A 13,646-nucleotide genomic window follows, 5' to 3' on the forward strand; every position below is an offset into this window, starting at 1 on the left:
CAATGACCCACTAAACTATGGGTCCTATGTGATCAGCCACTAAAAATATTCAGTACGTGTCTGCTAACACTTTACTAGGATGGACCTCCAACAGACTAAACAACAAAGAGTAGCCAATTAAATATGAATTAAATGTTCTTTTTTTATAGTAAAATAAAATGTAAATTCCATAATAAGCTTTATTTTTATTGTTTTGGTAAAGGGATAGTTCATTTAAAACTGAAGATTCTGTCTTTATTTACTCATCCTTCACTTGTCACAAACCTATTTGGCTTTTTTTTCTGTTGAACACAAAAGATATTCTGAGGAACGTGTAATCCTGTAACCACTAGCTTTCATAGCAGTTGTTTTTCATACTATGGAAGTTACCGGTTAAAGTTTTTCAGCTTTCTTTCGCATATCTTCATTCAAGAGTTCACACTTGGCTGATGATTAATTATGAGCTACTTTGGCATGCTGTCCCGGGAGAGAGCCATGAGCTCATAAGATCTGATAAAAATCCTAACGGGTGTGCAACAATCAGGTTTTGGAAGTATTTTCTCAATAGGAATCAGATTTTTAACAATAACTGATACAGAGCTCGAAATTAACCTTTTTATTTGGTAGCACCGATGCTCCCAACTTAGTAAATTTAGGAGCACCAGAAAAAATTTAGGAGCATGGACGAAAATGAGTAAGCGCCACTGCAAATTGTATACAGTAATAACGAATTTATTGTATTTGAAAATAACATCAATCAGGACTAACAAAAAACAGAAACATCTATTTATCTAATGATGTGACAACTTTAATAATATTTGCACAAAAATTCCAAAATGAATGTCCAATAACTATAAAGTATCAATGACGTCGATGATAACAATATTAGTAACAATGAATTACATTTCTCATGCCTTGAATGTGCTTGAATGAGATGTCCTATAAAAAGTCCTTCTGTTACATTATGAAGCATAAATCTATGATTTCCATCAAATAAAAATGAAGCATTGCAGTAGGAAATATACTTTTTGCACTATTCTTTTTATATGCATGTCAATTTGTACACGTGCACAGTCAGGGAAACTGCACATTCTACATGCAGTCTCGTTGAGCAGGGCAGGGCAGAGCAGGATTCTTGCGATGACCACCCAGACTATACCGTTTTGTCATGAGCTGCAGTTTCGGTTAAAACTTAGTAAAGTCAAGGACTATGGAATATACTCCCTATCAGCACGGTTAATTTTGGATTCATTTTTGGCCGCATATAGGACCAAAATGGTCACAATTTCGAGCCCTGTGATTTAACTTTAAGCTAGGAAGCAAAATATCATATCTTCAGGATTTTTTTTTTTCATGAAAATTTTTCACAAAGATTTCACAATTGTAAATAGCATTTTGCTTTTATTATCAGTCTCAAAACAAAAGAAGAGCACAGTCTTATACTGTCCCCTTGTTCTTTTGTCTGATTTTCACATACTTTACTTCAAATTAAAGGTTGCAATGTTGTGATTCACAAACTTAGCTGATTAACTCATGGCTTAAAATACTAATTACTCTCTGGAGAAGTATACAAAAAAGGTTTTTGCTGAGATTGAATTCAGAGTTTGTTTTACTTTTACTTATTTAATTCACATTCTCCATTGAACACAGGGAAATGTGGTCTAGCAATTGCCAGCACAATCCCCTGCACCGGAGTAATGAAGTGAAGCATCGTCTCATGTGTATTCTGAAGTTTCTTCCCACATTATTTAGCATAGTCCCTCTGGAACACATTGGAGCCTGATGAAACGTGAATCCTGACTGTTAGATCACACCTTCATGTAGAAAAATTCAAGCTCCAGATGTGTTACCCTACTCCGCTGAATATTACTTTGTGCTTTTGGACATACTTGATGTCCTTTTAGTCATCACAGTGCTCCAGAAGATGATTAGTGTCTGTTAAATGAATATTTACATACTGAAAGAGGTGATGTCTACAGAGAGAGCCAAAAGTAGCCCTGGAAATGAAAAACTGATTGTAAACAGATCTACTGGAGGACTGATGACCCTTTTGATTTTCATGCCAAAGGCTTAGCTTTCCTAAATGTTTTGTTTCCAGGTACCCCTTTCTGACTGGTCAAGTGAAATGTGAATATTGTGGTATAAACACAATACAAATGTGTCCATAATAATAGCAATAGGTATTTATAATATATGGTATTGAGTCTAAATATATCTATGTGCTCTCTTAATATGCTTAACAGACAATGAAGTGTATTCTAATGAATAAATATTTAAATTGAAACATAAAGGCCAAAAATAGGCCTTATAGTGTTGCATATGTTATTCACAAGTGACTGCAAACTGTAAACTATTTTAACTAGGCATAAATATAAACTAATTTATGTTTTCGTTTTTTGTTTTTTTATCTCTGTCAGGTGTGTTCGCCGCTATGAGAGCCATGTTAACCGCTGTCTTCACTGCACTGCAGCCTTTTCACCCTGCGGCCGCTTCATCGCTACTGGCTCAGAGGACCATTCTGTGAGTAGATTTAATACACCTCCTGTTACAATGTTCTTGTCTTGGTTTCTTTCAGCTTGTCTTCTCCTTGTGTTTATTGCGACTAGCCTCCCTGTGTTTTAGTGGAGTGTTTTATGGTGTCGTGATAAGCACGAGGTGTAATAGAATTCAAAAGGCCAGTAATTCATCATTCCCCCTACAATATTCACAAGCTTAGTATAGAATGTACTGTGTGGTCGTAAAGCAGATATCACGAGCTTGTGTGTCTTGACATTCAGGACCGCAGATACCACATTTTTCACATTTTAGATTAAACAGCATTTCAAATAGCTTTTAAACCTCATAGTGAGTAATACGGACACAAGCTTTTTAATTTCTTAATAAATGGATGGGTTGACGGATAGATTTATAGACTATTTAATTGATTGATTGATTGATTGATTGATTGATTGATTGATTGATTGGTTGGTTGGTTGGTTGGTTGGTTGGTTGGTTGGTGGATGGATGGATGGATAGAAAGAAAGAAAATTCATAGATTGGTTGGTTGGTTGGTTGGTTGGTTGGTTGGTTGGTTGGTTGGTTGGTTGGTTGCATGGATGGAGGGATGGATGGAGGGATGGGTGGAAGGATGGATGAATGAAAAAAATTTACTGATAAATGAATATACTTATCGGTTGGTTGGTTGGTGGATGATGGATGGATGGATGGATGGATGGATAAAAATGGACTGATAAATGGATATACTTGTAGGTTGGTTGGTTGATAGATAGATGGATAGAATATTGATTATTAAATAGATAGACTTTATGGTTGGTTGGTTGGATGGATGGATGGATATAAAATTGATTGATAAATGGATAGACTCACTGATTGGCTGGTTGGTGGATGATGAATGGATAGATGACAAGAAAATTGATTGATAAGTGGATAGACTTATTGATTGGTTAGATGGATGAATAGAAAATTGATTGATTGGTTGATTAGTTGGTTGGTTAATTGATTGGTTGATTGGTTGATTGATTGGTTGGTTGATTGGTTGATTGATTGATTGACAAATAAATGGATAGACAGACAAAGACAGACAGACAGGTTTTCTCCATTTTGCTACTACTCTTTTTCCATTGACCTCTTTATTTTTCCTTTTCTGAGTCTTATCATATCCAGCAGCTGCATCACATTTACTTCAGAGCTCCTCCATGTCTTGCGTCCTTTGCCAGAATTGTCAAAACAATTCAGTCATATGAGAAAAACACTGGGATATCCATACTTCCACGGTGTTCTGTTGTTAAAAGGGCTCTGTGACCTTGGAAAAAAAGAGTGGATGTTACAATACTCAATTCCATGACAAATGACTTGTGATATTGGGTTTTAGATCACGCAAATGCTCACAAATGACCTAGATTTAGGAATTCACCAAGAAATATTTTGAATTTGGCACTATTTGTAGGTCACTAATGAAATAAAATATGATAAGTTTCAAATACAATTGATTATATGAATGTGTTTGTACAGATGGTTAGATTCAGTGAATGCCTAGATGATGTGTCTGCTTATTGTAAAATCATCAGTTTGCCACCATTTATATATTTCTCTCTAATAATCACAATCAAAAACTTGAATAAACTGTTTATTTTGGTCTTTACGAATCAATTAAATGACTTTTCCATATGTGTCACTTTGCCATTTGCTCCCTCAGTGTAGGAGGACTGCCATCACTGCTCTGTTTGTGTATGTGTGTTTAGACTTTGCTCAAGTCAGTGGAATAATATATGCGCGTTGATAGCTATTATTAATCGCCAGCACTGGGTAAAGCAGGATAGTTTTGAGAAGATCTCTCTCCACAGCACCGCCTGCTTTCCAGTGTTTCTTGGAAGCCGAGCTGAGACAACAGTAGTGAGCTACTATGCTGTTATTTGTGGCTGTCGTGAGACATCCATAATCCAGATGAATTTGTTGATACATTCTGTATTTCACTAGACAATCAAAAAAAAGTGAACCCCATCTCCCCATAATTTCATTAATACCAAGCCACATTATTTTTAAGCCATAAGCAACAAATATAATTATGATAAACAACAAATGATTGATTTTGACCACATTTAGGACTGAGGACATGGAAAGTATGGTAGCTTGTGCTATTTTCCTAAACTTTTAACCATCTGTGTTGACATTACTCATCAGAAGCAGTTTAAGAGGATAGTTTACCCAAAACATAAAACAAAAACTCCTGTCATCAATTCCCCATCTTTATGTCATTGTGGCTTTCTTCTATGGAGGAAAAAGAATATTAATAATAATTGTCCAAACCAAGAAATTTGAATCTACGTAAGTAAGAAAAATATGATAAACTGGAAAATTGCTGATAAGACCATTCAATAAGTGACTTTTTTTAATGTTTCAGTTAATCTGTGAACCTTGTAGATTTATAAAATGGCTACCAGAGAGTAGGAAAAAACATATACAGGAAAAAAATATATTATTATTTTGATACATTCTTATAAAGCAAAATGATCAGTCTGTGCAAAAAAACAACAATATTGCTTGATGCATTGTTGGCATTACTGTAGGTCTTGTTTAAAGTGTCTGCAGTGTATCTGTTGACCTTTCAGTGTCACATGTGAAGATAATCAAGTTAAAGTTGATTTAGAAATTATTGTAGATAAGGACATCTGCTGAATACCTTAAATATACACGTAATTAGATGTTGCAAAAAGCTGTTAGTAATCTCTGGCTTCTTTCTGGCACTCAGACTTCCACAGAACACCCTTAGTGTGTTTAACAGGCCTGAATAAATAACATATGAAGGGACGCAAACAGTCTGCTTGGGTAAAAGCTTAATCGCTTAAATTGTAGAAAAAATGCCCTACTCTTTAAAAGTTTGCAGTTGTAGATTTTGTTTAGATTGTTATTAAAAGAAGTCCTATTCTAACCCAGACTACATTTATTTAAAAATAAATACAGTACAATTATTCTACTAAATATTTTACTGTAAATACAACTTTAGGATTGTTTGATGAATTCAGAGTTTACAGTAAATGTGTTTAATTTACAAAAATCTTTATAAAAATAAAAAAATTATATATTTACTGTGAGTTTAATGTATTCTTGTAAGAATTCCTTTAAATAAATCATACTGACCCCAAACTTTTGATCAAATCGAAATGACTGTTTGAATTTTGCATATTTGCTGATCTTTTGGCATTTTTAGACACTTTTGCCAAAAATATATGTCAAAATGCTGTTAGGTAAATTTTATATTTATTAAATCTGTCCCTCTTTAACAGTTAACAGTTAGAAATATGTAAGTTTTTTTTTTTTTTGTCATGTTCTGTGTTTCAAATTGTAAGTCTTTGTTATTATCTGGATAGTTGATATTTCACTCTGTTCAAACCACAGATTCTTTATTGCACAAGGTATTATTGATTGGACAAACACAGGATATGGCATGAGGTAACATTTGGCCTCATCACCATATTTTACTGCTTCTCTCAGACCCTTCAGCTAAATTAAATGTATAAAAGTATCTGTGATTGTGTGAATATGTGATAAGGCAAGCAGTTTAGTTAGTATGGTTAATTAATTTGTTTTATGTTCTATTTTGAGACTTTGTTCTTTCTTCCAGGCCTATATATATGACACACGCAGCAGCATTTTTCTCCATAAACTCCAGAGACACTCTGAAACTGTCCTGAATGTGGCTTTCAACCCTGCCAAGCCAGAGGTAAAAACGTATTCAATTCTAAAACCACAATTTTTAATTAACAGTTTTCACGAATTTCCCATTGCTTGTCACATCTGGGTTAAAGGGTGAATATGAGATTAGCAGAGAACATTTATTTGCACATTAAACTTTTATTGAAGCAAATGAGAGTAATTTAACAAGAACCAGGGGTGATAGCGTTCCGGCACCACGCCGGATTTCCGGCGTACTGTGGCTGCGGGGAAAAAAATCAGGTTCACGGATATTGATCTGTCATTTCTCTAGATTCACATAATTCACTCACTGCTACTGATTATTTGTGTAATTTAGAGAGCTTTATAAATTATAACGGATCTTTGTGAGATCTCTATGAACTAAGATTAGTGACGCTTTTTAGTGATAATAAGAGGAGCGTGCTTTGCACTTTCCAGGCTATAATCCATTCAGAATTTGTATGAAACTTTCGTTTTCGGCACATATACGCTGATATGTTTTGGGAATGACATCTGCATATTTACGCTGGGTTTATTCTCGAAATAACGGTGAAGAAATAGACGGGACAAAAATATATTTCCCCCTTCTCCTTAAACAACTTAGTGTTTCAGCTATGAAAGAGTTCAGTTTTGTATGTAGCCTAATGGCAAAGTGTTTATATTTAGTTTCGTTTTTTATTCGGCTTATTTAGAAAAACGTTTGGAGCATTTTTTATTCGTTAAAAATAAGTTTTTTTTTAACGAACAGCACCCAGCGGAAGACCATCATTGTCTGTTTGATCAGTTTGCCTTCTCAGATCATCACCACTTGCCTAAAATAAAAGATATAAAACAGTTCAAGTATAAAACAATGGCAGCTTAAACGTTAAAAAATGTGTGCTATTAGGCGCATAGTTTGCTTATAAAAAGCTTGCAGGACATCGAGGCGCCAGAGCAATCACTTGCATTTTTTCAGGGGGAGCAATTTAAAGTTATCCGTCATTTTTGCTCACAAAGTACGAGTAATACATCAAAAAACGTTACAGCGTTTTTATAAAATAAAGAAAACCAAAATTATGCGCTTTCTGTCGTCTGGTTTTTGAACAGGAGCGCTTAACAAAATGAAGCAAAATGTATATGCCTCACAGACATAATAAATATATTTATAGAAAGCTTTAAATTATTACTTAACGAAATAAAACAAATCGAAAACAAAAAAACTCCTTCATGTAATCCGTAAAGATGAATTTCTAAAGGCGAGTCCAAGAGGAGATTGCCAGTCAGGATCTTTGCGACACTGACTCAGAATAAGTTTATTCATAAATAATTAAGATATGTCCTTACTCTTTCCTCGACACATTCATTGTTATTTGTTTTTGCCGGTGCTTGGGGCGAGTTTTAGCTTATTGTGTGCGCTTGAACGCGGATTCACAGTAGCAGTTTTAACATGGAGTGACACGACATCTGACGTACAGATGACACTGGCACATGCCACTGTAGTGACACTTCCAGTGGCATGTCCGTTTTTCCACTGTCTTGTGTCACTCGCTAGTGGCATGTCTAGTGACCTGTGTCACTCAGAGTGTCGCGCTGCATGTCACTGCAGTGACATCGACACCCGGCGAAGCTTATGACATTAATTAACACGAGCAAAACCATATTTAATCATTAAGCGACATTTAACCTAATTTATCGCGTCGCAAGTTAGTTTATTTGCTGAGCTACTCCACGATGTTTTAATTTAAACGCATTTATTTTATGTATTTGTAGTCATACTTCCGTACGTAATATAGTCATTTGACAGTACATGTCAGTCAAATTTATTGTGGCATGCTTATGTATGGGAGGGGTTACACTTATCTGTTGTACTGTATATTATTGCATCCTGGCAGTTTCTTTGTTCCCTACAATATGGACTTCTCTATGTTTTTAATTCATTCATTTATTTTATTATTTAACTTATTTTCATTTTAAGGTATTTTAAATAATATCCTTTAAAAAGTTATAATAAAATGCATGTTGAAAACTCATAACATATATGCATGTAAGATAACAGGTGTCATTTGCCTAATGATTTTTAAATATTAAAGCAAAGAGACTTATAAGATTAATGTGCTTATAACGTGCTTATACTGACACCTACTGGCACATGTCACAAGATCACTGACACTGGCATGTGTCACTGACATTACTGGCATGTGTCTAAAAAGAGCCACTTGACAATAATGATGATCAGGGTTACACATAGCCTGTAAATATATTTGGGCCCAGGGGCCCACAAGTTATGTGTTAAAAGTGCGTTGCATACATAGTACCCCCACCCCTACTCACCTCAGGGGCAAGGAAAAAAAGTTCAGGCTCAGGAATTTTTTCCACTATCAGCCCTGTAATTGACCAATATGCATAAACGATACCAGCCAAAGAACAAAATAAAAATCAGGTATATATACAATACAATATATGTAGGCATGTAAGAATGTACAAACAAAACTAATTACCTAAATAATGAACTGATTGGTCACCATGGACACAAATGAAAGCATACTTTAGAATTAGAAACTATTACAACAAACAAGGGAAAACACACTTATTCCATGGTCTGTAGAAATCTCTTATTGATTTTTTAATGCACAAGTAGTTCCAGTCAGTTTTTTTTCACTGTTTAAAATAAATGTGTGACTCTCAAACATTAGTAACCATAGTAACTCACTGACAGTTGTGGGAGCCTTCATTACATGAAATCTTAAGGACACAGACGCGTGATTCAACAGGAACCGATGTGTATCAACCAACTCACTAATGTACTTAATGCTAATTGCAAAGAGGTAGCTAATACTAAGAGCTATTGGACCCATGCCACACGAGGCACTTTAGAGACTGAAGTTAGAGACTGTGTCCTTTAGCATTCATGATTTTGCGCCTGCCTTCTATGCCCAAAATGCCAGTTCAAATACCACAAAGAGTATGGCGAGTAGAGCTGGGAAGTTTACACAAGCCCTATAAAAGCTGTTCTAAAACCAAGTGCTATACTGTTCATTACCTCTATCAGCTATCAGCAGTCAGTTATTTGCATTCTAACCATCACAATTCACTAATTTTGAAACTTTAAATAAGCAAAAGCTTGACACGGCACATAAATTGTGCTCTTTACACAACAGTTGTAGAAGTTTTGACTAATTATCAATATCAGTTATATTTGATATTAGACTATTTAGCAAAATAATCAATTTCAGTAACACTCAACATTTTTGGTAGTCTTCAGTTTAAATACAAAATAAAATTTTCATAATAATTTTTTTAGCCTTTTGTAGTGCGTTCTGGGATTGGCTTCCTAATCAAGGATATATCCTGTCTTTCAGTATGACACCATTTTCAATTAGGCCACTCATTTACATGAATATGGTACAATGTCTGTTGTTGAAAATCTTTGAATATGTCTTTCATTGTCTGTTATTCAAAACATTTGAAAATGTCCTTTAAAGAGACCCTGTTATGCATTATAAAAGGTCAAATTTTAGTTTTGGGGGTCTCCAACAACAGGCTGATAAGCATGCAAGGTCAGAAAACACTTTCATTGTCTTATAATATGCATTTATTTTTATCCCAATGACTCCCATATGATTTGTTTAGCGATTCATTTGTTCCAAGCCCCTCCTTTGTGGGATGGTAATTTACACTGATTAGTCTGATTAGAAGGAAAGAAATGGCCACCACGGTTATAAAGCAGCACAGGGTGAGAGCCCAATGCAGCAATACAATAAAGCAAGTTATACACCAGTATATTATTCTACTCTTAAGCCAAGCCCCAAGTAATAACAATGACACACATCAGTATTAATCCACACTGGGGCAAAAGTTGAACTATTTTGAAAATTGACTGCGCCATGCGTGTGAAGAAACATGTGATGGTGGCCATAGCAATGACAAATAGCAGGAGATTGAGAGCTCAGAAACACCTGTAATTCGGTAAAGGAAGAAGGATTGCGTGTTTAGCATGGTTTTGGACACAATGTTTACACATGTGAACAGTCCCATAAAGATTTAACCTGAGAGATACATTACAAGCCACACAGAGTGATTACAAGTTACAACACACAATTAAATACATATTTTGCAAACTACAGAAAACTAGGCAACCATTTTAATCACACTTATAGGTTGTGATCCGCAGGAAGAAGAAACTGATCCATACTGTATAAACTGTGTAACAGTTACTGACAAAATTTCTGTCCAAGTCCCATAAATTAATAGTCTTTGCTGATCCTTCTAGCGAATTCTGCATTTCAGGGTAGGTTATTGTATCAATCATCAGAAAAATGGCAGAAACAAGCACGGTTGGCTATACTATGGTATTTATACCTCTTTATTCCCCACAGCCAATTCAGGCCATCTCTTAGTGATCGTCATCTTCACATGATGATCAATCCCATGATCCCCTGCACTCTGCACATTTTACCGGATCCAGCACTTTATATTTGGCGAAGTCTCGTATTGACGTTTATGCGAAAAAAGATTTGAACATAAGATAAATCATTTATTCATATTATAATCAACTCTTTCATTTAAAAATCAATAGTTTTAGCATGGTGCACTTTCAGATTTAAACCTCAGCTGGATATATTTTTATTCACTTAGATCTTTGTTACACACTGCATGGAAGGCCATTTTCAAAAACCCATAATAGGGGCTCTTTAAATTACACCTTTTTGAACCAAAACTGCAAAACTACCACACTAACTTGGGTCATTCTGATAAAGTTATCATCTGTACAAGAAACACAAATATGTACGTAAATTTCCATTGTCATGTAAACATAGCCTTTATTATAAATTATTGCAAAATTTTGCAGTTAAAAAATCCCAGTGTCAGTAACACACACCACAAAATGACTTTCCAAACAAGCAGCTTTCTGTTGGTAATAGCCTGAAATTCAATCTAGTGTTAAATTAATAAAGAGAAATTGTGAATCCCACTCGTGTGGATTCCATTTTTAATTTGACTAGATTATGTTTTTTTTTTTTTTTTTAATTGACCAAGCAGTTCTAACCACCAAGTGTCAAAAGATCCCTTCCGTCTCAAATATTCCTCATGAAATAGATTACAATAACACAAGGTTTGAAGACATTGAAAAGAAGAATCTCTTCGACTACTGAATGAGATTCTTTTATTACATCTCGTTGAGTGCAGCTGAATATGTTTTACAGTGTGTGTTTTGTCCCGCTGCCTTGCTGTGGGACCTATGAGGAACCCCATCTTCCTTTCACAGTTAAATGAATCCGCAGAAAAAGCTTCCGCAGGGGGGTTTCATGCAACGAATCAAAGCTTGAGTGGGGAGATCACTGTGAAACACAGCACGGGCCTCTACACCCTTCACTCGTTCCAGTGTGTCCTCACCTCAGTCCCTGCTCTCCAACACAACTCAACACATCGCTGACACAGGCCTGTTACTGCCATCATACTGTACTGCTGCTATAATAAACCCTGTATCCAGTATTAGTCGTAGGCACTCCAACAAACCTCTTTGTTTCATTCTTATTCGTTCCTTACATAAATAATTTCGCCAACTGTGCTAAAGGTGCATGTTGAGAGTGTTTTCGTATTCTTTGAGTAATGGTGGAGATAAAGTTGAAGTCAGAATTATTAGCCCTCATGAATTATTAGCCTCCCTGTATATTTTTTCCCCAATTTCTGTTTAACAAAGAGACAAGTTTTAAACATAATAGTTTTAATAACTAATTTATTTTATCTTTGCCATGATGACAGTACATAATATTTTACTACATATTTTTCAAGATACTAGTATTCAGCTTAACCTCTTAAAGTCAAGCGCTATTTTGGGGTTTCTGCCTGGATTCCGCCTACCCAAGTTTTTATTTTTTTATTTTTGTAAATTAAAATTGAAAAGTGTACCTTTTAGGTTCTGTGGGGTCTAGGCTTCTGTAAATAATTTTGGTAGTTCCAGCACATGTCAGTAATCATAGGAAACAAGAAAATGATGGTATTATGAGGTATTGGGCCAGCATAGACCTTTAAAATTTAGGAGGTTAAAGTGCTGTTTAAAGGCTTAACTAAGTTAATTAGGCAGGTTAGGGTAATTAGGTAAGTAATTGTATAACAATGGTTTGTTCTATAGACAATTAAAAAAGAACATTGCTTAAGGGACTAATAACTGTGACTAGTAATTGTGGTTTTTTATTTTTAAATCTGCTTATATTCTAGTGGAAATAAAACAAATAAAGACTTTCTCCAGAGAAAAAAAAACATTATAGAAAATACTGAAAAATTCCTTGCTCTTTTAAACATCATTTAAGAGATTTTTGAAAACGAAAAAAAATCACAGGAGAGGTAATTGTTTTGACTTCAACTGTATATTTCTATTCTGGTTGTATGAAGGGTTGTGAATCAATAATTTGTGGTCTTCATATTCTGAAAAAGCAGACAGAATTGTGGAATTCAGTCTTTAAAAAAGTAATTACAAATATCTAAACATATATATCTACAAATCTGTATAATGCAGATTGTCACAGTAAACATGAAGTTTGCATGTTTTCCCTGTCTTGAAGGTTTTTTTTTTTTTTGGATGCTCTGGTTTCTCTCACAGACCAAAAACATGTGCTTAAGGTAAATTGAATAAACTGATTTCTCTGTGTGTGTGTGTGTGTGTGTGTGTGTGTGTGTGTGTGTGTGTGTGTGTGTGTGTGTGTGTGTGTGTGTGTGTGTGTGTGTGTGTGTGTGTGTGTGTGGGTGGGTGTTTCCCAATATTGACTTGCGGAAGGGCATTCACTGCGTAAAACATATGCTGGAATAGTTGGTTCATTCCGCTGTGGTGACCTGAAAAAGACAGCTGAAGTATAATGAATGAATGAACACTCTTCATTCATAAAAATGTGGAAAAAAGAGACAGCTTTAGTGTGAGTAAATAAAGACAGGGCTTTTAATCTTTGGTTGACTACGTTTTAAAAAATTTTTTACAAACCAGCAACCTTACGATAAGCGTTTTTGATTAGCAGTAGATACGAACGTGCTGTAACCTTGGACAGTGGAACGTAGAGAGGAGTGAATGGTAATTTACGGGGCTGTAAAATGTATTCTTTGGGTTAGGGCTTCAGGAGGCTTTTGCGAGGGAAAGTGTGATTCATGCATTGCAAATGTGTGGGATTTGTAAAGTGAGCTCAGCGTATGCTCGTGTCTCTGAGAGGGAGATGCGATCAGGACAGAGATCTTCCTAGATGCGCAGTCTTCATCTGGTTAGTATGTCAGCAGAAGAGAAGAAGCTGTCTGAAGTCTTGCCTTTTCTTGACCCTTGAGCGAATGACTTTCTCAAAGACTTTGTGCTTTCTGTTCTGTTAAAACCTCAGGACTTTGGCATGCAAATATTATTAAATTAAACAGTCAGATCATTACCATTCTTTTATTCATTTTCTTTTCAGCTTAGTCCCTTTATTAATCAGGGGTCGGCACAGTGGGATGAACCGCCAACTTATACAGCACATGTT

At 35.3% G+C, this 13,646-nt stretch overlaps 1 protein-coding gene across 11 annotated transcripts in view; it reads left to right on the top strand.

Annotated features, from left to right (window-relative positions):
• The window catches only part of wdr27 (WD repeat domain 27), an 82,655-nt gene that overhangs the window by 48,907 nt on the left and 20,102 nt on the right, over positions 1 to 13,646 (top strand). For 5 of the 11 annotated variants that reach the window (XM_087279646.1, XM_087279643.1, XM_087279645.2 and 2 more), the window contains exons 23-24: positions 2,397 to 2,499; positions 6,101 to 6,199. In XM_087279646.1, the coding sequence (XP_087135772.1) occupies positions 2,397 to 2,499; positions 6,101 to 6,199 (202 nt within the window). Of the gene's footprint in view, positions 1 to 2,396; positions 2,500 to 6,100; positions 6,370 to 8,532; positions 11,667 to 13,646 lie in introns of those variants that run through there. The other 6 variants (XR_015506237.1, XR_015506236.2, XM_087279648.1 and 3 more) reach the window with 3 other exon arrangements.

This window comes from Danio rerio, chromosome 13 (assembly GCF_052040795.2).
Source record: "Danio rerio strain M-AB ecotype USA chromosome 13, GRCz13ab, whole genome shotgun sequence".
Lineage (NCBI taxonomy): Eukaryota > Metazoa > Chordata > Actinopteri > Cypriniformes > Danionidae > Danio > Danio rerio.